A 26186-nucleotide genomic window follows, 5' to 3' on the forward strand; every position below is an offset into this window, starting at 1 on the left:
CATCCTGAGCTTGGGTTACTGTCAGTGAGGAGTTTTGCATGTTCTCCGTGTCCTTATGGGTCTCCTCTGGTTTCCTCTCACAAGCATGCTAGGTTAGTCTAAATTGTTCCAAAATGAAGCATCCCAGCCGAGGCATAGTACCACCTCATGCTCAGTGTTCCCAGGCTATGCTCCGGATTCACCATTACCCTGACCCGGACAAAGCATTTAAAACACCAAGATGACCCAGAAGAGCACTAACCTATGTGTTAAGGCAAATGTATTTATTAAAGGGAAATTTCCACAATAATGTTCATGTTTGTAATATTCTCCACTTGGAGGGCCACAGCAACATTAGGAAGAATATAGGATGCATGTTAAAGATAAATCATGTATTTTTAAATAGAAAAGGTAAAGGTACACATCCCAGAGAAGATGGTTCCCCTTGTCAGGACAAAAATGTACATTTATACACTAAATGGTTACTGTACATGTGGACTCAGATATATCTTGTTAAATGTGGCATGTAAAATTTTTCATATGGTCCCTTTCAGGCAGTGTGTAGCAGGTATGGTTTGTTTAGTAAAACATGGTTACTAAGCAGACTCTATTTTTACTCATTTTACAAGACATCAGGACTGTATTAAAAAAATCAACATTGTCTATATTACATAAAACACAAGTATACAGTATGTTATTGCATATCTTGTTTATAAAATGAGTCCTCAGTTAGGGATGCTCTCCAGTCCCATTGCAATGTCTCTCAGTTTAGGATCATTGATCCAGTTTACCCTGCTCGCAAGTATGATTCCCTGAAAAACAAAACACGACATTTTTAGGAAAATACCTGCTGGTTTGATACAGAACAAGTCATAGTGTTAAAGGGATAGTGTTTCTTTAGTATCTTTCATGCCATGGATGCAATCTGTTAATGTGGCAGTAGAAAAAAGTAGAGTATCAAAACAAACACGTACTCGCAGGACATTTTGAGAAATGGTAGCGATCTTTTTGTACTTCTGCAGGACTTCTTCCGCTCTTTCCATGGCCCGCTTCTGTGCCTCGCCCTGATTCTCCCCCATCTGTTTCAGCTCATTAATCTCCTGCATCTTGTTCTTAATGAGACCTTTCATCTCTGCGAATATACAGCACACACCAAGAATTCTCAATTCTGCTGTAAAACACAGAACAGGCTTTCTGTGCTCAGTGTTCCAGCATTAAATGATTTATACAAGACAGTTAGCTGTGTGTGGGTTTTTTTTTTTTTTTTTTTTAAAGCCTCGTCTAGGATTAACATCTGAAGCATTTTATGCAGAAGGATCTAATTAATATGTACAGCAGAGGTGCATGCAGAAATGTAAGAAAGCAACAGTAGCAAGTACCAAGTCTCTCCTTCTGAATGTCTGTGATTTGGTCCTGAAGTTCTCGAGTTTCCTAAATCACGTGGCACATAAACAAATAAAATACAATCATTACTTCGACAGCAATTTCATTTTCATATTCTCATTAATGTAATGAATTATTTATACAATATATGATTATTTTATGGCATGGATTTTTGGCATTCTAAGCCTAACACTATTAAACTGTTAGTATAAAATTAGCATAGAATTTTTCAGTGTTACAGCACTATTACTAACATAAAAAAAAAAAAATAAAACAATACCTTTATAACCTTCATTGCCTTCTCACAGAGGTCTGCATTTTCATCAACAACTGCCTTCAATGACCTAAAAGACATTATTCATTATATAAAAATGATAATGCTTTTATTATAATCAGAAACACCATGACACCATTCTGTCATCATCAAAATAAAAAAATTATTTCTGATCTTAGATATGGAACAGCTGCAGCATGTACTTTAAATTTTAACTAGAAAATTGTTACACAAGACTGACACAAGAATTTAATTTTATCCATTCAAATTCACTTACGCTGCCCCAGCATCATCCTGTATCAGTTTCTCAATGATGACGTTCCAAACCTGCATCCTAAAACACACAGTTTACCGCATTACACTTCCAATCTGATTTTAAATTCATACTGGCATTCAGAATCACAACAAACAGGAAAGTCGGAAGCAGGCAGTGTTACCTGTTTAGGGCAAGTGTCTTGTTGAAATGTGACGTTCTTGCCTGTTCTATTTCTTTTTCATATTTGGACCTGTCGATGATGACATGAAGAGAATACATATAATTTCTACGCCATAGAAAAAGATGCTCATTTGCACCAACCAGGCAAAGATTAAGACTTACAGATCTGCTTCAGCATCCAGTGTTTCAGAAGACTTAAGTTTGCCTGCTGATGAAACAAAGATGAGCATCAGATCTCAAAAATAAATGTTTAGAAACATTAACAGAAATATATGTTTGACGGCTTACCCATATTGACCTTAATACTCATGTCAAAGCACTGGTTGGCCATTATATCTTTCATCCTGATGGAACACACACACACACAACTTAATTAAAAGTTTTGTTAATTTTGTTAATTAAAAGCACTGTGTCCTCAACATGAAGTCATCCTATAGTCATAAATATCTGCTGAAGTCCACAGCAGTACCTGAGCTCAGTACCTGAGTAGATGTATGGGGGAAATGGATGATGGCAGATGATCATTCACTGCAACAGGATCAGGATCTTCAGAATCCATCTAAAAGAGCAAAAAGAAACATTTGCTACTACCTTGAAATGTTCTTAGATGGTTAATTTTTCCATTTCCCCGTTTGTCCATTTGAAACGTTTCCAAGACACCTCAATCGTCCGTTTGGGTGCAAAAGTTTGCGCACCCTTACTATGAACTGACGAGCCTGGGACATGACTGCAGGTTGGGTTGTACAGGGTTAGCGGCACAGCCACGAATCAACTTTGGGGGAAGAACATGCTAGACTAGATTTTTGTAGTATTTATGTCATGTTGCTGACTGTAAAACACCATCTCCATGAACAGGGAACTCTGATTTGTAAATAAACCATAATATAAAGTTAAAAGGGTCGCAAACATTTGCACTCAGCTCGACTAATGTACACAAAAGGGGATTAATTCGCCCTCTAGGAGACAATTTTATACAGCGATACACACAAACACTGAAAAAAATATTAGATAAATACATTTCCAGCCTACTGTCGTTTTCAGCCAAATCCGGTTTGTTTTTCTCACCTCGTTGGCTAGTTAGCTAGTTTTTGCTAACAACAAACAACCGAATCTACCGCCGCCCGAAAGTCCTTCGTCACGTGACTCTGACGTGTCCGGAGTTAAACGAGGCCACGCCTTCTGAAAGGCCACGCCTCTTGTGTCAAGCCTACCGTAAACCACAGGCTGAATCTCAAACGGCTTCCTACTTCCTATATACGTGTACTACATAAGGTATAAAATAATAATGCAGTATTCCCTTCCTAGTGCACTATATGTCCACTACTGAGCCATTTGGGATTCGGCCACTGGTTTCCATCCTCCAGACCACTGTTGTCAGTGCTGGATGTTATTACACGATATAATAGGAAATTATTTTGTCGTAGACATATAGATATGTTTTGGTAAGGATTGAGCTTTGTTAAGTCTGCTTAATGGTCGTTAACGGCGATTTATTTACATTAGTTAGCACTGGCGCTAGCTGGTTAGCTTGTGTCATTTGTTAAAGTCAAGTGCATGATCACAGTGCTAGCTAGTTAGCTGGCTAACATGCTTTTCGCAGGTTACCCTAAAGTTGGCTAATACCCTGAATAAATGTCCTGCTACGCAAATGTGCAATATTCTGAGCTGTAATTTATTCTGAGCTGTAAATTAATTATTTGTGTAGTCAAGTTGATGATGTATTTTGCATATTCTAATGTATAAAATTAGTAGAAAAAATATTTAATGCACTCTTAATATTTTTTTGCTTAATGTCTGGTATCTTTGTTTATAAATATACTCTCCTGTACTGCAAATACAAACAATAAAGAATTTGTCCTCTAGCTAATCTAGAAAATGTCAACAGCTGCCTCATTTAAACCGGAAGCAGTTGGTGGAGGTCGTTATGGGAAGTAAAGTTAGCAGTGGCAAGATGGCCGCCGCCAGTCGGGTCGTGCAGGTAAATATTCTCCATTAACAATTTCATTTATTGTCTCGTAGTGAAATTCTTTCTCTCATTCTAGTCTGTAGTCTGTAGTTTAGACAGCGAGGCGTTTTGGCCTGTTCACGTGACCTTGAGACGTTTATGCCCAGAGTAGCTGTGTGTAATTTAGCACATGTCCTTGTCAGTACACTGAGCTGTGCTCCAGCTCTCCTTTCCCGTAGATACGTGATATATTTCATAAAAGGTGGATCATGTAGCTTTGGTGTCGTTGCACAGCTGGTTCTGTAAACACAATCACGAAGTGCATCGCCGCTGTATTGTAGGAGCTATGTGTAAAACAAACAGGGTCCAAAGTAAACACACAACATTACAGCTTGTATCTAATCATTATCATCATCATTCCACTTTTCACAGGTTGTGCGACCTCATGCACCACTTATCAAATTTCCAAATCGCCAGGGCATACCCAAGCCAAACGGTGAGCATGAAAAATACACTTCAGTGTGTTTCTTTCATACAGTAAACCCATTACAACTAATACACTGTCCCACTCAAAACACCCAGCACACCTCAATCAGATCATTACTCAGATAAACAAGGAAAGGGTGCACCAAGGGACTCCCTTCAGTGTAAAATAAACCATAAATTATACTATTAAACACAATACCTGCACATACCCATCATATACAGTAGTTATTGCTCTTTCTTGATTCTGATTGGTCTGATTATTCATTCATTCATTCATAAATGGCTGTGCTATAAGAGGAATAAAACACTTTAGGATGTGGTGTTATTGAGGAACTTTGGGATCGTAATGCCAGGCTGCATCACACCACCCTGTTGCTGATTATTTTCCTATAACAACATGCCCTACACATGTGTTTTATTCCTTACTGTTAGAGCTCTCTAAACCAGTTACCCAAAACAGTTGTTATGTACTATATTTACAGCACTTTCCCTATTTTTATTGAAGTAACTTGGATGCAAGTTGACATTTAATAATTGTTTAAAAGTTACTGTGCTTTAGATTAAACCTAATCAATAAAAGTGGCCATTAAATTAGTCTTCTAACTACAATAACTATAACACTAACAGTAGTAGACTGTGACATCTGCTGCTGTGTCTTTTTAAAAAATGGCAGAACCGCAGAAATGATGCTTCACAGACCTCTGGGGTCTCCAGACCCCACTTTGAGAACCACTTTGGTAGACACTGGGAGCACTAGTTGTGTGTAGATATTTCGTGTAGTTGGAATTTAACTTGGGTTTAAACAGGGGAAAAACATGGCATAGACTTTTCTTTTAAGAGAATGAGTCAGATGAAAATCTTGAAAGTGCAACATTGAATTTGTAATTGCAAAAATTAGTAGTAAAAGTAGTAAAAATGTACTACTGCTGCATTGTTCTTAATAGCCCCTTCCACTGCTACCGTAAACCTCATGCACTTTTGACACCTATTTGCAATAAACAATGCAAAATAAAAAAAAATAAGGTTTTCATTTGACTTACCTTCATAGAAACTGTTAATATGTTTTTATTTACTTTCTTTACAATTATTCCTTTTTTTCAGTACAAGAAGCACTGAAGTTGCTCATAGCCACCACCCCACACACACCTATGCCTACACCTGCAGCAGCGCAGTCAGCTACACCACCTCCAAGACCCGCAGGACTCATCAGTCGACTCCCTGGCACACCAGACAGCATTGCTATCGTTAAAGAGCTTCCACAGAAATATCGGCGACAGGCCCTGGCACTCGAGGAGATGGACTACATTCAGGTTAGTGCTGGGGCTGAGCCACTGTGTGTGTGTGTGTGTGTGTGTGTGTGTGTGTGTGTGTGTGCTTTTACTCTTCTGCTGAGGTTGAGGGGATCAAATCTCAGTGCTGTGTGTTCATGAGCAGGGTTCCAGTACATTCCCAGTGCTAACATTAACCATGCTTAACTCCCAGTGCTTTCAGTGTACAATCCATAACAACAGGGTGTGCTGTTATAATATAGGAAAATAATCGACAGGGTAATGTGATGCAACTCCACCCCCCTCATGGCTTATTAATATTTGAGCTGAATACCAAACACTTGAATGAAGGGAGGAAAAAAAAAAAAAGACGCAATTTCACCGCAATTATTCAAGACGAATTCTCTCTTCTTACGTTCTCTTGCTGAGTACACGTGATGGCTGCATCGTTACTATGAGAACTTATCACCCTTAAAACTGATGTTAAGAAATCAATGTGATTTGCCTTGCTGTCTGAGCCTGAGACTCCTGAAGAATCCTGAGGTTAATAGTGGCTCTTATGTACTTGTATATGCTAATATTGCTGTATTTTCATCATGGTTAATAATATTCTTGTTCTGTTTGCAGCGTGGCGGGCCTGAGTGATGGCTCATCATTAAAACCTGCCAGCGCCGATAGCTGTGGAGAAGGTTCTTATTGTTGGCTCGTACCTTACAGGAATAAAGAGTCGTTGTTCAAATGTACATAGGGGTGATTTTGAAATATAATTATTCAGTACAGGCCGGGTCATTTTTCTCATTAATTCAACTGCAATGTTTGCAGCATGGACGTTTTGACAGGAAGTTAGTACTTTCTAGGTGCACTGTATTAAGCCAACATTACAGTTTATTATTATTATTATAGTTAGATCATTTCAGTATATCACATCTAAGCCAGGCTGCTTAGTTCACACTGCAGGCGTTCACTTTTTTCCCCTCACTTACACATCATGTCGGTGTTAGTTTGGCACAAGAACATATAACAATTATCAGCCTGCACTGTGTGGACTGTGTGTAAATCTGGGTTATTAAATGTATATTAATTTAAATCAGTTTGCTTTGTGTTTTACTTCAACCTAAAGGGAAAATCCACCCTGAATGACTGACTTCTATAATGAATGTATATGTACAATCAATATGCAGTCTTTGTGTGGAAGATTCATTTTATGATTAAATTCTAAGTACTTTTTTTTTTTTCTGTAAACTGGTTTTCTGTTCTGTTCTTAGTACAGAGAGACATGTAGAAATTCTCATCTGTGGTAAATCACACAAAAGCTACACATGTAGGGGAAAAACAAACACTGGAAAACTTCAAACTCTCACAGCTGTTTCCAGAGCTTTATTTCTGGATGTTTTACATCAAGTAATAAAGTACAACAAAAAATACAAAATAATGCCTAAACAAACGCAGAAACAAAAAGCAATATAATTGTATTTACATGTTATAAACAATATGTTGGAATAATTCAGTTATTAAATGTTATGATTGTCTATATTTCTGGATAAACATTTAAAGTTATATGTCGTTGTTATTCACAATTGTATTTTCCCTTTTTTATGTCTCGCCGATGAATGCACTAGAGATCATTTACTGTTTGAGTTCAAACAAAATGAATGTGAAATACACAAACCCAAAACTACTGAGAATATTTACCAAGCAATTTGGGAATGATGGATATGTGTAACTCAATACAACTTATAATCTTATCTAATATTCAAATATGAGAAAAACTGGGGTCGTTGCCTCAGTGCACATCTGACAGGGATATAATGTGGCAGTGCACGAGAGGAGACGTGACTAGACACTGCTGAAAGTGGATTAAAACACATCCATGTAATCAAGTGAACCACTTTCACATGCAGTGAGTGGGAAAAGCAACATCTCACTCATCATAGATCTTTGAAACTTTGTTTAAAAAAAAAAAAAAAAAAACATTACATTCACACTCCAGCAGAAAATCTGGAGTTGATGCACTGAGAAAGCTTGCATCTGAGGCAGCAGGGAAGTTTTTCCACAAAGCATCTCTTACTAAGACACAGAAAATCAAAGCCACATCTGTTCAATAGGAATGTCCTTGCCTTGCATTATCTACTATATCTTATATTGTGAAAAATCCCAGTCAAACATCTGCAAGACTATTTCTACTCCAGCATGACTCCTGGACGTACACACACAGCAGCAGCAGTGCATTTTAACCCTCAGCTCTGTGATTCTGTACTCATCAGGTGCAGATCTTCACATTGACTGATAGCAGCTTATTTGATGAGAAGAAATGAAATGCATTTCCACACCCATATGAGCTGAGGTGAATCGTCTTGCACTTGTAGTGGGGCGCCCCAAGAGAAATCACTAAAGAGAATGTGCCATGCAAATCTCTATACACCTCCCACTTGAAACATTTTAGTGGTATTTTTGCCAATCAGCAACAGCTGGCATGTATGATGGGCACATTTCTTACTGCAAAATAATTATTAAAAAAAAAAAAAAGCATAATGTCTTGAAGGAATATTAGAAGAAATACAACAATTAAACAATCTGTACATATCTACATGTTATTGCCATAATAAACAAGAACCTTATTTTTATACATATATTTTGCATCAACCGTTCTCTAAAATGTATTGAGGGCTGAAAGTATTCAAAAGTATTTTATATTCTGGATGCACAGAACAAAAAGCACTTGTTTTGAGATACGAGCCGCATCTGCTCGGTGCATACAGCATACAAAAATGCAGAATATTATAATGGATCTTTTTACAGCACAGCAAGCCTAACAAGTAGGGCATCTGAATATCTTTAGTACATCAGGTGCAATGTCTGATTCTGAATAAATGAAATAATCGCAATAATTATCAAAGCATCAACTAATATTAGGTTTAAAAGAACCACATGAGCAACCCGTACTGGCAGACTGGTGTCTCTACTGTAAGAATCCAGAAGCGGTTTCATTTTTTTAAGCTTGATTTTAAACCTCCAGCGAGCGTGATAGCTTAGCGTCTTCCTGATGTTGCATATTCACAACAGAAAATGTATAATATAATACTGTCACCAAATTTAGGGATAAGTCTCACTTTTTTCTTTTTAGGGCACAACACAGGTCAAAGTCAAAATGACATTTTCCTAATTCTTCGACATAATCCCAAAGGGGCCAAACCTCATAAAACAAGTCAGACTGTGTAAAACAGCAGGGGTAGATCTGCTCACTCATTCAACACACGTCCTAGTTATAAGGTGTACCTAATGTTTCAGCTGCCTTTTTCCTGGAAGTCTTAGAGGAGGGGATAATATTGGCACCCTCAACACTCATTCTTCCAAATCCTCAGCAAGAGGTTCACATAAAACCCTGATGATATGTGGAGTTGCACATTGAAGGGTGAATTTTTAAAGCTTAAATACACTTAAAACCAGCCAAACTAGAACAATCACAGCTACCAACAAACTGGACAACTACACAATTCTCGTCGTACAAAACACTAACATCCAGTGGCAATCTCACGGTTCCTAAAAACGCAAGCAGGACACATGGCATGCATTCACAGAGCAAAAACAAAAACCAAACAAAAAACCCAAAGGAAACATGGAAGCCAAAATATTCTAGCTCATAAGAAGTGCTCTTCATTGTAATAGATATGTGGTTTTGCTGCAAATCCCCAATTTTAAGAGAAAAGTTTCCTGATATACAAAATGCTACATTTGCCGAACCCCGGTGTCTCTCGGCTTGTGTAAACATCAAAAACAGTACCAATTTAGAAAAAAAATCAACTTACAAATGATAGAAGATATAAAATAAAACGAAGTCAATGCAGTTTCTGGCAACAATTATTTTTCACGGGAAAGTGAAACTGAATGCTTCGGTTACAGGGATGAGTATACGATAAGAGAGCAACTATCACAGCTCTCCACCTCCAGCATTTATGTTTAACTGTAAATTGATGCTGATATAGCGATAGTATCTAAAGAACCAGAAAAATAAATGGCTATTTAAACTCTTGAGAAATCAAGATTTCGTAGCTCTGTACAATAAAGACATCACTGATGTCATATTACAAAAAAGTATATTTATACATAATTAGAAAAGAAACTAAGGTTCAGTCAGTGGGTGGATCTGTACAGGTTGGGAGGAGTTGTGTGTGTATGTGTGTGTTGGGGTCAGTCAGATTGCAGTGCAGTGTGTTGGTGATGGCGCGAGTGTGAGCTGATGAAAGTGTTTGCATCCCCGCTCGCTATGCTGCTGAAGTCTGTGAGAGACACAGCCATCTTGGCTCCCGTGATTCGGTGTGTGTCGTTGATGAACGAGTCAGCGAGGCCCATTCGGAGGCGTTTGGAGGGGCGCTCACACTCCTTGCTGCTGCACACGCTGAGCTGGCTGAGATCCGACCGATACAGAGCCGAGTCGAGGACACCAAGGCAGCCAGCGTCACCACTTGCTCCGTAGCCTAGAGTAGCTTCATCGTGAGTCAGCGCTCCACGGTGGAAAGTCTCCAAAGGGGGGAAGTAAGACGAGTCCAAGCAGCTCACATCAGCCTGACTGCACACGGATGCCACGCTGTTACTCAGAACTGGAAATGAAGGAGTAAAAAAGTTACTGGAACTTGCCTGAAACGGTATTTGTGTAAATTAAAATTAGACTATAACTGCACAAAAAAAATGTAAAAAAAAAAAAAGCATCTGTGATAAAATGTACAAATTTTTTTTTTTTTTTTTATAAAAAAAAGACACATTCAAATTTGTAAGACATGCAAATGAAATATCCAGAAATAAGTATACTGGTTTATCCTCTAGCTATTTTTGCTTAAAATCGCAGAAGGAAAAAAGCTGATATAACCTAATAAACTTTTATCACTAATATTTGGAAGTGTTTATTCTCAAGCAAGTGCAAAATTATGAACTATACAGCCAAAATCTCAGTAAAAGTCTGAAGCAATTTTTATTTACTAATTGACATGTTGACTAATTTCAATAACAGCAGCTCTGACAGTAGTGCAAGCAGCACCATTAATGTAATCGTTCCAATACAATGTTTCTACAGTAACAGCTAATTCACAGGTACTTGTGCACCACATAATCTAAATCTAATGGATCTCAAGGAGAAACAATCGTCAGGACCCGAGGGCTTTGCACTTTGCAGTTTCTCAGGAACGACCACCCCCTTTATAGCTGCTATAACTTGTCCCACAACATTAAACATAAGTATAAACCATGAAAAACTCAAGGAAAAAAATTATAAACACGAGTTTGCAAATTGCTGTGGTATTAGAGAAATAAAAGACAGTGGGACATGCAGTTATCTCACACTGGGCCACAAGATACCAGTCCAGTGATGATTATTTTCCTATAAAAGCATGCCTGGTCGTGTAAATGGTCACGGTGTCTGCACTGTGGTGGACGATGCAAACGAGTACTCTTCTAGATCCTTTGCATTTCTTCTGTAGGGTAGTTGCAGAACCATTTAGTTTCTCAAAATGTTGTGGAACCTCTGCTACGATCAGCTTCCTCCATTTTGAATCTGATGCTCTATGAAGGAGCACCCCAGTACATCTGAAGTTGCACTGCTATGGGTTTGCATCACAAGAGTTCACGTAAATTGAACTTGAAGCAAATTTAACTTAAATCAGTAAAAGAAGCAATGATTTTCACAGAAAAATTTAATTTCTTAAGTAAAAGGGAAAGTGTCCTGTTTAATTGGTGGTCCAAGTAATAATGTTTGGATTTATGCTTGGAATGCATAAAGTCAATTCAGTTAAAGATCTTAAATCTGATACAAATATATTGTCCAACATTCACCTTCTAACATCTCATCACAGGCTGCACAGGTAAACTGGGAGACCTTGCTCATGGTTTCCTAAGAGTGCGACACTCACCTGTGAGGTCACTGGCAGTGATTGTGTTGAGAAGGCCGAGCTGCTGTTCCGCAGACACCTCCATCCTCCCTCCAGCTCCACCTGAGCACACGGACGAAGAGCCGTCTACTGCCAGACCCTCTGCCTCGTCCACTAACCGGTCCATCAGATCTCTGAGGAAGAAAACACAGCTGTGTCTATCATGTTTTTTGGGGAGTATTTTTTATTTCTTTATGTATGTAATGAGCTGTTTATTTTTGGCTGCTATGGATGATGGTATGTCCTACTAATTTTTTTTCTCCTGCAAATGTAGGTACCCTGAAAACATTTGCTTTTCTGGGTTATTGTTTTGCCATTTTTTTGCTAGCACCATAGCCTGCGACCACAGAGCAACAGGAAGTAAGAACCGACTGTCTACAGAAATTTTCCTAACACACTGAATGCTTTAAGCTTAGATGCTGCTCACCATTATAGATTAATAGTGCTATAATTAGGCAATACCATCTTTTTATGAACATTTATTCCAAGTCAAAAAAGCTTGAAGGCATGACCATTAGATATCTTTCTCTTTCTTAGGATTTGCTGTAATTTTTTTGTTCACAATAAGAACTTTTCCTATTTTTCTATCATATTCAGTAATAATTTACTGTAAACAATACGATTTACTTACGTCACACCAGGATAAATACTATATTTCTTTTTCCCAAACCGGTTCTGCTGAACAAAATAGTCAAAACGTTCAGACTTTTTCCACATGTAGTAAAAGGCTACACACTCTGCCACCGTCCTCGTTGGAACCTAAAAACGACAAAAGTGTAAAGGGGAATTAATTACAGAGAACTAGCAAACTAGCAAAAACTTAATAAACAAAATGTGCATCAGTGTTAAAACTTGGTCCAATTCAAATGAAGTACTGACCTTGTTTTTCTGAATTAGATGGAAATTCTTTTCATAAATCTGTAGCGCATGCTCAAAATTTCTACACTCTTCTTCGGACCATGGTGGTGATTCTTCTACATAGAAAACAGAAAACAAAGTGATGGATTACCATCATGTATCCAAATGATCTGGACACAACATCTTGTTTAATGTTAGGAAACTTACCTTTTGAGGATTTAGGATTACTGCAGTACTGCATTAGGGCCTCAGTCGTATTGTAGTTACATTTCACAAGCTCGTACAAAGCCTAGAAAGAGAGAGACATTAAGTGAGTCAGTAAATATATCTATTGATATGAAACTCACTTGAGACTATATGAAAATATGCTGAAAATATTTAAACATATCAGTATAACTGAAGTTGGCACTATACATAATGTTTGAATAAATCATCACTGTTGTCATAAAGGTTATCTAGGAAACTAGATGAAGTGTGCTCTTTGCAGCCAAGTTATAAACCTGTTCACTGTCTCGTATGTGTCCTCCGCAGGTAGAGTTCTCTGTGCAACCATCTGCTGTCTGAAACAGCGCCTTTCTGAGGTAGTCTTCCACCTTCCTCTCTGACAACACATCAGGACACCAGAGCAACTGATCCTCCTCTTCAAACACTGCAAAACACACAATCACACTCATTTAACTGACAATTATACCACCATATTTAAACAAAAATAAATAAATAAATAAAATAAGCAAAAACATTAAACTCAGGGGTGGACAAATTATAAATTAAAGCAGTGTGCTGCCCAGTCCCATGGTTTGGTTGCCTGGAAACCTACTTCAGGCTAGCTAATGTAATAACAACATATAATGAATTATGAAAGGAAATGAATGAGTGCATGATTATTATACTTTTCTAATAAAGTTTTCATTCCTTCAACAAAAAGTCAGCAAGTCACTGGCCAACATTTAGGTTACGAGATGTGGCGTTCTGTCCTCACATCAAACCTAAAAGATATTATATAAGTCTAGATAGTGTCTTTATTTTTGCGTGATATGTATAACCATGAGGTGATTGGGTATAGACAGCTTTGCCCTGGAATTTTTCAATTCTTTTCTCAAAAGATTGTTCCCAACAACAATAAAAACAAATTCTCTGACGATTCTCAAAAGATGGTTATCCGTGCATGCTAATTAATCTGACTAGTAAAAAAAAAAATTCTATCATTGTCTCTGATGTGTGTGGTGCAACAGGCAGTGAGATGTGAAACAAGTAGCACGAGCTGGTTACAGAATCGAGGTGCATCGCACCACAGTGAAATGCGTTAAGTTTAACACCAATGAAACCTTAAATAACCAAATGAAACCTTTTTTCCTGTTATTTGTCCACTGAGAGATTATGAATAAGAAAAAATCTAACAGCCACAACATGAAATTTGCTTGTCCTGGGTGTCCAAACTGGTGATTTGTCAACTCCTGCAACTTATTTTAAACTGTATTTTAAAATGCCATACTATTCCTTATTACACATGAAATTATTTATATCGTTATTTTCAACAGTCCCTCTTCTCCATTTAAAATTACATTTTTTGGCAACTCAACTAAGTCACTCACCCTTGTCATCAGAGTAGAAGCTCAGGCCCACAGGAACCTCTGCTTGGTACTGTGATCCAACCATTATTTCCTGCAAAGGAAGAAAATCAGCTCCATTTCCATTTTAACATCAACATAACAGTAAGGGTTTCATATACGTCTTCAGATGCTATAAAAGAACATGCCACTGGGGCATTATCCCACTTATATTATTCCAGCTTACTGTTTCGTATATTATGACACTGACCTTCCTTGAATCCTCTGGACTAAGACCATCCTCCTCTCCTTCAGACTCCTTATCACCGTCATAAGTAGTGTTAGCTGAGATCAGACACAAAGCACATCATGAATGGATTACTGACATTATAATAAGACAATGGATAAGATTAAACTAAAACCAGGCTAACAATGAATCATCATAAGAACCTCCAAAAACAGACGCAAAGCATGTAATGAGAGGATTAGCACCAACATAAGAGCACAGACTCAACCAGATTCAAGTGACGAAATCATTTCCAGTGTGGTTCTCATCTCTGTTTCACTAAAACCCCCCAAAGACAGATTAAAAATTATCCATGACATTTAAAATATATTCATCCATGATTCAATTCTTTGTTTACTTATGAGTGTATTATCTTTTATTTTTACAGCACACTAAGATTATAAATTCAAATGAAGCGTTAACACTACTACTACTAATAATACATTTTTTCCACTTATTAATTTTTTTTTTTTATTTTTACTTTTATTGAATGATTGATTTCATTATTTAATTACTACTACTACAACTACTACTAACAATAATATACTGTATTAGTATATTATTATATAATACTGTATTATATAATTATATAGTATTATTATAGTATTATATAATACTGACTATCTATATAATCAGTATTATATTGCTGGTTTACATAAATGATATTTAAATATGTTACAATAAAATATTCTGTAATAATATTTTATGGTGAACGAATATGACAGTTTTGGTGTAACATTTTTTCAGAAAGAGAGCTATCCATCTTTTTTTATTTCATATTTCTGTTGACTCACATCTGAGTGTTCTTGGGAAGAAGTCAGTGGCTTCATGGGAGGTAACAGAAGGGGTCAGATCATCAGCTGAAGACTGTGTTTCTTCCTCATAGTCTCCTGACAGCAGATCTTTGGCTATCTCTTCCTACAAACATGCCCAGAAAGTCATCTCAATTTTTATTTTTTTTTTTCATTGACTCAATTATATTTTATAAATATTATATTTATAATTATATTGCTATAACACCACACAGGTTACCTTATCCAGGGTCATGTCCGGAAGGTCATCAGCCAGTTCACCAGAAGAGCTGTCCATGCTCGACCCTGCAGCCGTGCTGACTGACGTTTCATAACGATAGAGGGCCAACAGCTCCTCCAGAGGCATATTCCCTTCCTACAATCAAAGCACATCGGACATGGCTTATTTAAGATGTTAACAATTATGCTGACTTTATTCACTGTAACTGTACACACGAGTTACACTGAGCAGAACTGCAAAACAGCAGCACTCAGTCTTCTTTGGTTTACATGGGAGGCTGTCTGTGGTAGTATACTTTCATGGCAATGTAAATCGTTTCTAATACAAGTTTCCAATAGCTGATTTCCACAGTTTTAATCACTCCTGCTGTTTTATAGCATTTCAAATACTACAGATAGTTGATGCCACCTCAACCTTAAGTAGAATGTAATGTACTGTACATCTGAACTGTTCATCTAGATTTTAATGAAATTTGATATTTATTCACTTAACTAAACTTGCTAAAATCACACTTACATAAAAGAATAAAACATGACAGGGTTGTGTGTTGATTATTTTCCAATAACAGGAAGTTATGAAGTGTTTTATTCTTCTTACATCACAACAATTTGTCAAAGATTACAATTTTTCATTTATTAATTAACAACACATTATGCTTTTTAAACATTTAAAGTTTCATTTAATGTTGCAGAATGTCTGTGTAACAAGTTAGTTCCTGTTAGCACTTATGTTATAGCAGCTATAAACAGCTAACACCCTCATCAACCTTTCTTTTTCCTCGTTCTAAGGCAATAAACGCAGTTTGGTATGTTACTGAGAAATCTGAAAGTGAAAAGTTCTCTGTTTGGAAGACTTTCTAGTGGCAGAAAACTTACTGACTGTAACAAAGTGCTGACACTGGAGACTCCTTCCATAAATGTTAAGTAATGTCTTGCAGCAGAAAATTCTACCATACCAATTATTAGTTTCTTTTTAAAATGACAACGTTTTTTTTTTTTTTTTTAATTTGTTTATTATTAGGTTTAGATTATGTGGCACATCCACCACACCACCAAATCCCAGGGGACGATTTGTTACTAAAGAAACAATAACATTAGTACGAGCACATTAACATAAACATAACATAAATGATTCGCATTATGGTCATATGGTCCGATGAAATATCGTCAGAGCTGCTGTTATAGAAAATTAATCAACATCTTCTGACCAATCAGAATCAAGCATTGTGGTATAAATGATATAATAACAAATAAACTGCATTGTTGGCAGCCATTAAAAAAGTTGCAAGTTCCCACCTTTGAAATCTCAATTTGACTGCTGATAATAAAATCCATGGTATCAGATTAGACAGAAGAGATAACACAGCTAATATTTAAAGTAGACTGAACATCTGAATAAAAGCTCACCTTCTCCAGATCCGCCAGTTCAGCGCTGAAATTCTTGTCTCCTTCCTGCGCCTCTTCCTCTTCTAAAGTCCTCTCATCGTCATACTCATGAACCAGCATCTCTGCTGTCGGGTCAAAGTCATGATCCTCCGAGGACAGAGAGCCAACTGTGCACAGAGAGCATTCATTAATTAACTGTTCATTAATTAATGGACAGACTGCAGGTTTCAACATGCAAAAATAAACCAGGCATGATATCCAATACAACATATTAGAAACAAGCAAAAACATTTTTACACTGGTACATACCAGGGCTTGAACTCCCGAGGGAAGCCTGAGGAGACACAAACAGATGTATTAACAACAAATTAGTTAAATATAAATCCCCCAAAAATAATCACAGTATGGAAGAAATGATGTTTGAACGCAGTCCTGGGTAAAAGCTAACAGTTCCACAGCGACTAGTCAAGAGGCCCTGATGTGAGCATCACTGGAGTTCAACAAATGTTTAATTTGTTACAATTTATTTCAAGCATATGAAACACAAATGTTAACAGTTGCACAAAAGCTCAGGTTTTGCGTTATGAAAACGTCTATCAGGAAGAACTTGGATTAGCATTTACGCTTTTTTTTTTCGCTAACGGATCAAACCTGCTTGTGTCCGAGCTGCGGGGAAAAAACATAAACAAACCTTCAGTGCACGAAATATAGCCGTATTTCACAATTCCCACATCTGCGCCACAAACAAACGGTTCCTTAACACGCAAATAACATCTAATTAAATTCAACTAATTCAATTCATGTTTTTTCCTCGAGTATTTAACCAAAAAATAAATTAGCGAGCGCAGTTTTGTCGGCCGTGTTTTTGCCGCGGCTCTGAGCGGACAGCTAGCGTTAGCTAACGGGACGCGATAGCAAAAAGGCCTATTGAGCCCTGTTACATCCCTCTATAAATACACCTTTCTATGGTCCATTTTCCAGACCTGTAAGAAAAAAAACAACGCGGTACAACAAATAAAAAGTGCTTTACATAATCTATATCTACAAAATAAAAATCCGTCCCTCGAAATTGTTAAATAGACGGATTTTACATCTGACACTTCTTTCCAGCTTTCCCTCTTACCTCCGCCATATTGGTAGCGTTAGCCTCATAGGCCAGCTCGCGCCCAGTACCCGGATGGACTCAGGTAGCCAATCGGAGCCCAGGCGGCGGTCCGGCTCAGTTTAACTCACGCGCATTGACCACTGACTTTTAAATATTCTGATTTACAAAAATAGAAACACGATTATTCCATATACTGTTTGGAAACTGCTGAGCTGATGCAATACTTTTCAACTTTGCATACAATTTTCTGTCCTCCAATATACTGGCCATCTGCTGTCACTCATTTGTATTTTTGCACATGGACAATCCTCTGATATACTGATATATCTTATAATGCTGCAACCATTCATTCTGCATTCTTGTCATACTGACACTCCTACTGTCATTCATTCATCTTCAGTAATCGCTTTTTTTATTGTTCATGGTTGAGGTGGGACCAGAGCTTCTTCCAGGAGCACTGGATGCAAGATGGGAGAATTCACCATGGAAGGGTTGCCAGTCCCTGTGTGGGCACCACACACACACACACACACACACACACACACACACACACACACACAAATCAATGATAACATTAAAACCACTGACAGGTGAGGTCAATAACACTGACCTGTCAAGGGGATATATTAGGTAGCAAGTGAACAGTTAGTTCTCAAAGTTGATGTGTTGGAAGCAGGAAAAATGGGCAAGTGTGAGGATCTGAGTGAGTCTGACAAGGGCCAAATTGTGATAGCTAGACAACTGGGTCAGAGCATCTCCAAAACAGCAGGTCTTGTGGGGTGTTCCCGGTATGCAGTGATTAGTACCTACCAAAAGTGGTCCAAGGAAGGACAACCGGTGAACCGGCGAATTGATCCACGTGGAGAGCAAAGGTTAGCTCATCTAGTCCAATCCCTCAGAAGAGCTATTGTAGCACAAACTTCTGAAAATATTAATACTGGTTAGGATAGAAAGGTGTCAGAACACACAGTGCATCGCAGTTTACAGCGTATGGGGCTGCATAGCCGCTGACCGGTCCGAGTGCTCATGCTGACATCTGTCCACCGCCAAAAGTGTCTGCAATGGGCATGTGAGCACCAAAACTGGACCATGGAGCAATGGAAGATGGTGGCCTGGGCTGATGAATCATGTTTTCCTTTACATCTTGTGGACGGCTGGGTGCATGTGTGTCGCTTACCGGGGGAAGAGATGGCATCAGGATGCACTATGGGAAGAAGGCATGCCGGTGGAGGCAGTGTGATGCTCTGGGCAATGTTCTGCTGGGAAACCTTGGGTCCTGGCATTCATGTGGATGTTATTTTGACACGTACCACCTAAATTATTGTTGCAGACCAGGTACACCCCTTCATGGCAACAGTATTCCCTAATGGCAGCGGCATCTTTCAGCAGGATAATGCACCCTGCCAGACTGCAAAAAATGTTCAGGAATGGTTTGAGGAACATGACAAAGAGTTCAAGGTGTTCATTTGGCCTCCAAATTCCCCAAATCTCAATCCAGTCGAGCATCTGTGGGATGTGCTGGACAAATAAGTCCAATCCATGGAGGCCCCACCTCGCAATTTACAGGACTTTAAGGATGTGCTGCTAATGTCTTGGAGCCAGATACAACAGCACACCAGAGGTCTTGTGGAGTCCATGCCTCGACGGGTCAGAGCTGTTCTGGCGGCATGATGGGGACCTACACAATATTAGAAATATATATATATATATATATATATATATATATATATGTGTATGTGTGTGTGGTGTGTGTGTGTATATATGTATATATAAAGATATAAGTTGTTTTTCATTTATTCATATGCTTTACATATCACATAAGTCCTCAAGTGTTCAAAAAAAAAATTAGAGGGACACTAAACACTAGTCAAGTCAGAATGATGCTGTTATATTATTTAGCTTTTTTCACTGTATCAAGAAAGGGTTTACTAAAGGGGTGGTAAGGCACAACTACCAAAAATTTTCCAGACTTTTGAACAGGAGTTTGTTCTACGTTTATCCACATGGTGGCAGTAAAACATATTACACTGGATCAGAAAAAAATATCTTCAAACTTTTTATTCCAACAGGAAGACAGGCATCCTGGAAGTTGTATTTCAGCTGAACTGAAATAAAGACATGTTTAAAACCAGCTAGACAGCCATGCCAAAATTTTCACTCTAACAAGCATATTTATAGTTGGCAAATGCAGCTACACATAAAATAAAGAAATGCACATCATGAATTTCTGACTCAACATCCAATCACAAAACATTTAATTCTAGATTAACAAATCAGCTGTCCTTCTGACACAACTGGTTCACTGTGGTAAGTCATTTTTCTTGTAACTTGACATTTTAAGAGTATACAAATTGAATAAACATGCAAGGTGCAAATTTCCCACTGGAAAAAAAAAAATCCTTTGGGTATCACAACCTATTAGCCATATTTCTTTCCTTTACTTTTATCAGACTGAAGATCTCTGCAGGACTAGTGGTTAGGCCTCACCACCGCAGCCCAGGTTCGATTCCCGGCCAGAGAAACAAACCCAGCCATTTAGGTTGCACATGACAGTACTCTCCCTGTGCCAGTTCCAAGCCTGGATAAAATTGGGAGCGTTGCGTCAGGAAGAGCATCTGGCATAAAAACTGTGCCAAATCAAATATGTGGACCAATGATCCGCTGTGGTGACTTTTATTGGGAGCAACTGAAAGAAGAACAACTTTTATCAGAATGAAATTTAACCTGTTCAAAGTGTACACCAATACAAGAATTCTTTGTATTAAAATTTCTTTTAAACATTTACTAAAATATGCAAATGTTGCAATAGCTAATTAAATGACTTTTGCATTACTGTATTTTTTTTTTTCTTTTATTGTGATAACACACTCAACAATATGTTATTGTTATCAACGGATAACATTTAGTCACATAACAGTTCATAATAATATTTAAAAAAACCACTATTGTACAAATTTAGCAGTTGTACAGATAAACGTTTCACTTAGAATCAAAATTACTCAATAAATTAAGAAAAATGATGCCAAAGTCTGGCTTTAAGACATGAAGGCTGAGAAAAAGGACTTGCCACATGGAAAACAATGTTACAATGAGACATAAAAATGGAAGAATAAACAATACATCAAAATGTATGTTATTCATAGTTTGGATAAAAGTATTTATATTAATAATTAATACTTTCTATATACATATTGTGGTTGAAAGTTGTAGATTAGCCAAAAAATCTGGAAGGAAGAAGTGGAAGGAAAAAAACACAGTTTTTGCCTGGCCTTAAATAGGACAAAGCAGTTTCCTTCTCCAGAATGAAAAACAAACAAACAAATAACAGAAAATGGCAAACTCATCTCCTAAGTTCTAGCATTTTGATGCTTTTTTAAAGCTTAAAAACAAACAGTCCTCTTCCTTCCTGAATAAATATAGACCATATTTGTCCATCATTGGCTATTCTAGAAACTCCTTAACATTTCTCACTATTCAGAAGTTTGGGATTTGAAATAAATTACCTTTGCTGACTCAGTAAAAGCAGAAATACATCAAAGTATACTTATGAGCCTTTTGTGTGGTTAAGTTAAGGCCACTTAAATGTCTCAATTCAAAGGGAGGTGACTCACATCATGATTTCCATTGATGATGTAATCATGGAGCTCAGCTTGTTACCACTTATTACCATAAGAGCTTTGTTCCGGACTCGGATGTGCTCGACCCTCATGACTGCACCCAGAGCACACTGACCTGGGTGCTACCTGTGTTTCACATCATTGTGTTCAGTGCATAATTCTCTCCCATACTATTCTCCTCTTAGACCAGGAAGTCCTAGTATAGTGTGTGAGACAGGCCTTAGCTATGCTCACACATGAGCAGAGTCGCCTCAGGATGCCTCTCCCAGAGTCTGATAGTCCTCTGTGGGAGAGTAATGCAGCCATGAGCATGTTTCCAGCTATAGATAAACAAACCATCACACTGTTTTCCTGCTGTATAGCTCAACCAGGCTTTGAAGTTTTAATGAACAGCAAGCAAGAATTGGGGATTCAATTATCATTTGTTACTCATCCAAACAAAAGATGTAGATCTTTAAAAAGGTTGCATGATGATGAGCAGATTCAATTACTCAAAATAACCTAGTCTTTCATGACCTCTCCGGATGAAAGTATAACACTGAAGCAGAATGAAGCCTGTTTATATTTGTCAAATGCAAATAGAGGTAAAACAAAGATGTAAAATAGGTCACGAATTCCTGACTTAAATTCATAAATCATATCATAAAATATTATTCTAGATTAATAGTTCAGTTTTCCTTCTGACACAACACAGTCACTGGGGTAAACCACAAGAGAATTGAACAAAGATGGTGGTGCAAATTTCTCACTGAAAATAAGGCCTTTGGGTATCACATGCTTTTTTTTTCTTTACTTTTATCAGAATGAAATGTAACCTGTTAGTGTACATCAATACAAGAAATCTTTGTGTTACAATTTCTTTCAATTTCATTTATTAAAATATGTAAATGAGACCATACTTTTATGCATTATCTTTGCATTACTTTGTGTACTATTAAAACATTTTTTCTTTTATTGTGACAATACACCCAGCCATCACATACTGCACAGTCACGTAACATTTTATCAAATTTTGAAAACACTATTCTCATTCATTTGATACATTGACAGAAAGTATCTCCCTTATAACAATAGAACAGGCAAATATTAATCTCCTTTATAACAATAGAACAGGCAAAGGCCACTGCTAGTGTTGTGTGTATGTGAAGTAGGTGTGCAGTGTATGACAGGATGATATTATGCTGACCAGAGCAGGCAATATGCTGTAATCAGGCAATTTACACCGAAGCTTAAAATAAATCCAACACCAACAACTTATCACTGGCTTCCTGACCACTTCCTTGTTTTGTATTTTCCCAAAATCTCTCCCAACACACAGTGATGATTTGAATAATGCTGATATCAAGTTTTTTTTTGCTCCTAATCATGTCTGAAAACAAGCAGGGCTCTAAAAATTGCAGTTATTGCTGTGAGCGAAAATATAATTCTAAATGAGATTACTTTTTAGGTGCAAATGGTGTTCTATTATCTATTACTGTAAAAAATCAAATAAAAATAAAAATAAAATCATAGCCCATATACAAAAGCAATATATTTTTGGAATATACTGTAGTATGCAAATATTTGAAGGTGACCCATTAAAAAACATACATGCTATGTTTTAGAATATACCTCAATATAATAATATATTTGATTATGATTGTAAATACATTCATTCATCTTCAGTGACAACACTATCATAGTTGGGGTCGAGGTGGATCCAGAGCCTCTCCTGGGAACACGGGGCACGAGACAGGGACACATCGCCCCCCAGATGAACTCCACTCCATCACAGGGCACCATGCGCACGAACATTCACTCACACACACATCTACAGGCAATTTAGAGTAGCCAACCCACCCGCCTGCATTTTTTTGGACAGCGGGAGGAAACCCGCTGCCCCTCAGGAAGCCCCTCAGGAACGAACCAGAGACCCTGGAGCTGTGGGGTGGCAACGCTGTGCCACCATGCCACCTATGATGGTGTATATGTTTCTTAAAAACAAACAGTATGTCAATACATGGGAAAAAACACAGCAAAACATTTACAAACATAACATTTTTTGTCTAAAAAAATAAATAAATAAAATAAAATGAATTCCCCTTTGGGATGAAATTATCTATCTATCTATCTATCTATCTATCTATCACCAAGTTCATTATTTATATTGCAGTATATTCTTAGTCAAAGGCCAAAAACAAATAAAAGGCTTCATGATATATGACAGCTCTGCGACGAACCCGACAGCTCTGACAAATTGAACCAGACAGCTGTTACTGGAAGTGCGGTTAGAGGACTTCCAGGTTGACAACCAACAATGTATTTTTGAGTACCTTCCTCAATAATGATATTTCACCAAAACAACCCTTAGATAATGCAATTTAATGTCTACAGCCATTAATAAGTTTACTATAAATGTACAAAATTACTAACCATCATAAAGAATATAATGATATATATGATATATAAGACCCAGGAGTTATGAATACACCAGGCTAGAAAGTATTTAATGTTTAATCTGGATGGAACTTTCAATATTCTCTGCAACACTATTCTGGTGTTAATAAGTAAAACATCTTCCATGGGTTGAGCTGTGTGAGATCCTCAGGATTAACATTAAATTAACATTAAATCAGCTGAGTGGAGATCTCAGAAAGGGCACCCAATGTAAATGAAATAAGACTGGGCTAAAATGCTGTTGAATTTATTTCTACTAAGAATGTAGTTTGACACATTCAGATCTATTTTGAGCTAAAAACTTGTATGTTTGTATACATGAAAACCAGAGTGTCCCGCAATGCACACCAGAAAAAGTTTTATTTTATTTTTACTGGGCTTTAACACAGCATCCTTTTGTCCTGCCTCTGCTTCCTGCCTCTCTGAGGAAGGAGGCCTCCTACGTCCTCTGCAGATGCTCCCAGCATCCTCCTCTCTCTCCCAGCTCTTCTCGAAATGCCAGCGAGTTGTCTGATCAACACTTCGGCCCTCTAGTTCCTCATTAAAAAAATATATGGTGGGATGCAAGAAACAAACTCATGTAATTATTCCCTTTGCCGTAATTCAGTTATAATTAGTTGGATTTGACCTTTATGTCCATTGGAGTGTGTACAAGGATTTATCAACTATTGCTTTCCAGTTTATGTAATGTAAGTGGTGTGTCGATTATGCTGGCAGGAATATTACAAATGCAGTCACGGAGGGTTAAGCACAGAGGCCAGCACTCATCCAACGCGTCATTAATGCAGTAAAACACTGACTCAGTGGCTAAATGAAAATATGTTCTAAAAAGCGAGGAAGAGAAGGATGGAGAGGAAGCATACCATAGATGGCAGGCCGGGGTTATTCCTCTGAGTGTGAGTCAGTGTTCAGAGCATGTGGGTGAGTGAAAACCCCTGCAATGATGATGGAGTTCCCTAGTGATGCCTAGCCTGAGAGATACATCTGCATTTTGGTATTGATGAGCTTAACTAGTTACAGAGTTAACAGCACAAAAACAATATAAGGTTAAGAAATACAGTACAACTGAGATAGACACATTACACAAATACCTTTTAGGTCTAATTATCACCATTCATCCATCTTCAGTAAATGCTTTATTTTGATAAGAGTCGCAGTGAACCTGAAGCCTATTCCAGGAAAATTAGGTGGGAATACAGCCTGGACTGGACACCAGTCATACCATGCACATATGCGTAGCCAAATCACCTACAGTACCAGCATGTTTTTGAGAGGTGGGAGGAAAGTGGAGGTCAAATCCAGAGGTCACACATGCAGTCACGGGGACAACATACAAAACTCTGCACGGGCAGTAACCAGAGCTACAGATCAAACCAGTGATCGTGGAGCTGTGAGGTGGCAATGCTACCCACTGCACCACCATGCCACCCCAGGTCTAACTATCAAGTCAAGTGGGTTTTAATCGTCATTCCTCTATATAGTTTGTATACACAGGAATGAAATGTTGTTTCTCCAGGACCATGGTGCAACACATAACAGTACGCAAGACTACATAGTGCAAATACGCAACAGAGGAGTGAGAGGAGTGCAGGACAGTAAATACACAGTACAATAAATGTGCAGGATGATAAATATACAGAACATGGGCTGTAACTGTAAACTACTGAGTAGTGTGGCAGCAATAAGTATAGCAGCAATATTGGCAGCAAAACGAGTTCCATAAATATAATTCCATAGTTATGTAGCAAAGTATATGCATTACATATTGTAATTGCATGTTATTTTTATTTTAATGATCATTGTGTGGATCACAGATCTCCAAAAATGTTTTAAGGCACCTAGCAAGCAGCCTTCTCTGTATGTTTTCTCTGTAGTCATTTTTTGTTGGATACAATTCATTCATTCTGCACTGAATTTACATAATTCAAATGTCTACATAATTTCCACATTAATAAAATAACAATTACTGCCAAAAGGGAATAACCTAGGCTCCTCGGTGGTGCAACAGAACAGTGCTCATCTACTTGACTGGAGTTTGTGAGTTCAAATCCTGATGATGGCACAGCCATCTGTGGCCAGAAATCAGGAGAGTAAATTGGCCATGCTGTCTGGAATGGGGATGAGGGATGGCATTACTCTCTCTTTCCTGTCAATCAGAATGACACTAGCTAATTGCTGGTGTCTGTGAAATCTTATACACAGAAGAGGGCAGATAGAAGTTTATTCCAAGT

At 37.8% G+C, this 26186-nt stretch overlaps 3 protein-coding genes across 8 annotated transcripts; 1 reads left to right on the forward strand and 2 right to left on the reverse strand.

Moving 5' to 3' along the window:
* Window positions 1-242: 242 nt before the first annotated feature.
* Window positions 243-3290, reverse strand: cenph (centromere protein H). 4 transcript variants are annotated; one of them, XM_026928186.3, is made up of 10 exons: window positions 3138-3290; window positions 2555-2631; window positions 2361-2416; window positions 2235-2280; window positions 2074-2142; window positions 1914-1970; window positions 1643-1706; window positions 1359-1410; window positions 954-1111; window positions 243-791 (listed from the first exon to the last, which is right to left on the reverse strand). In XM_026928186.3, exons 2-10 carry the CDS (start codon window positions 2629-2631, stop codon window positions 705-707), a joined length of 666 nt encoding a protein of 221 aa, XP_026783987.1. In that variant the 5' UTR covers window positions 3138-3290; the 3' UTR covers window positions 243-704. The 4 variants fall into 4 exon arrangements, with proteins under 4 accessions (XP_026783987.1, XP_026783988.1, XP_026783989.1 ...); XM_026928187.3 differs by having other exon boundaries at window positions 3102-3233; XM_026928188.3 differs by having other exon boundaries at window positions 2235-2277; window positions 3089-3229.
* An 86-nt stretch (window positions 3291-3376) lies between these two features.
* mrps36 (mitochondrial ribosomal protein S36) lies at window positions 3377-6858 on the forward strand. 2 transcript variants are annotated; one of them, XM_026928192.3, is made up of 5 exons: window positions 3377-3514; window positions 3936-4050; window positions 4450-4513; window positions 5605-5813; window positions 6399-6858. In XM_026928192.3, exons 2-5 carry the CDS (start codon window positions 3997-3999, stop codon window positions 6414-6416), a joined length of 345 nt encoding a protein of 114 aa, XP_026783993.1. In that variant the 5' UTR covers window positions 3377-3514; window positions 3936-3996; the 3' UTR covers window positions 6417-6858. The 2 variants fall into 2 exon arrangements, with proteins under 2 accessions (XP_026783993.1, XP_026783994.1); XM_026928193.3 differs by having other exon boundaries at window positions 3958-4050.
* Window positions 6859-7128: 270 nt separating this feature from the next.
* mier3b (mesoderm induction early response 1, family member 3 b) lies at window positions 7129-18027 on the reverse strand. 2 transcript variants are annotated; one of them, XM_026928190.3, is made up of 13 exons: window positions 17921-18027; window positions 17107-17131; window positions 16819-16964; window positions 15413-15547; window positions 15175-15298; window positions 14366-14439; window positions 14140-14209; window positions 13048-13196; window positions 12755-12836; window positions 12569-12663; window positions 12321-12448; window positions 11672-11823; window positions 7129-10369 (listed from the first exon to the last, which is right to left on the reverse strand). In XM_026928190.3, the coding sequence occupies exons 1-13, from the start codon at window positions 17927-17929 to the stop codon at window positions 9960-9962; spliced, it is 1599 nt and encodes a 532-aa protein (XP_026783991.1). In that variant the 5' UTR covers window positions 17930-18027; the 3' UTR covers window positions 7129-9959. The 2 variants fall into 2 exon arrangements, with proteins under 2 accessions (XP_026783991.1, XP_026783992.1); XM_026928191.3 differs by lacking the exon at window positions 17921-18027 and adding an exon at window positions 17489-17914.
* Between the last annotated feature and the right edge of the window lie 8159 nt (window positions 18028-26186).

Source organism: Pangasianodon hypophthalmus, chromosome 8 (genome assembly GCF_027358585.1).
Source record: "Pangasianodon hypophthalmus isolate fPanHyp1 chromosome 8, fPanHyp1.pri, whole genome shotgun sequence".
NCBI lineage: Eukaryota > Metazoa > Chordata > Actinopteri > Siluriformes > Pangasiidae > Pangasianodon > Pangasianodon hypophthalmus.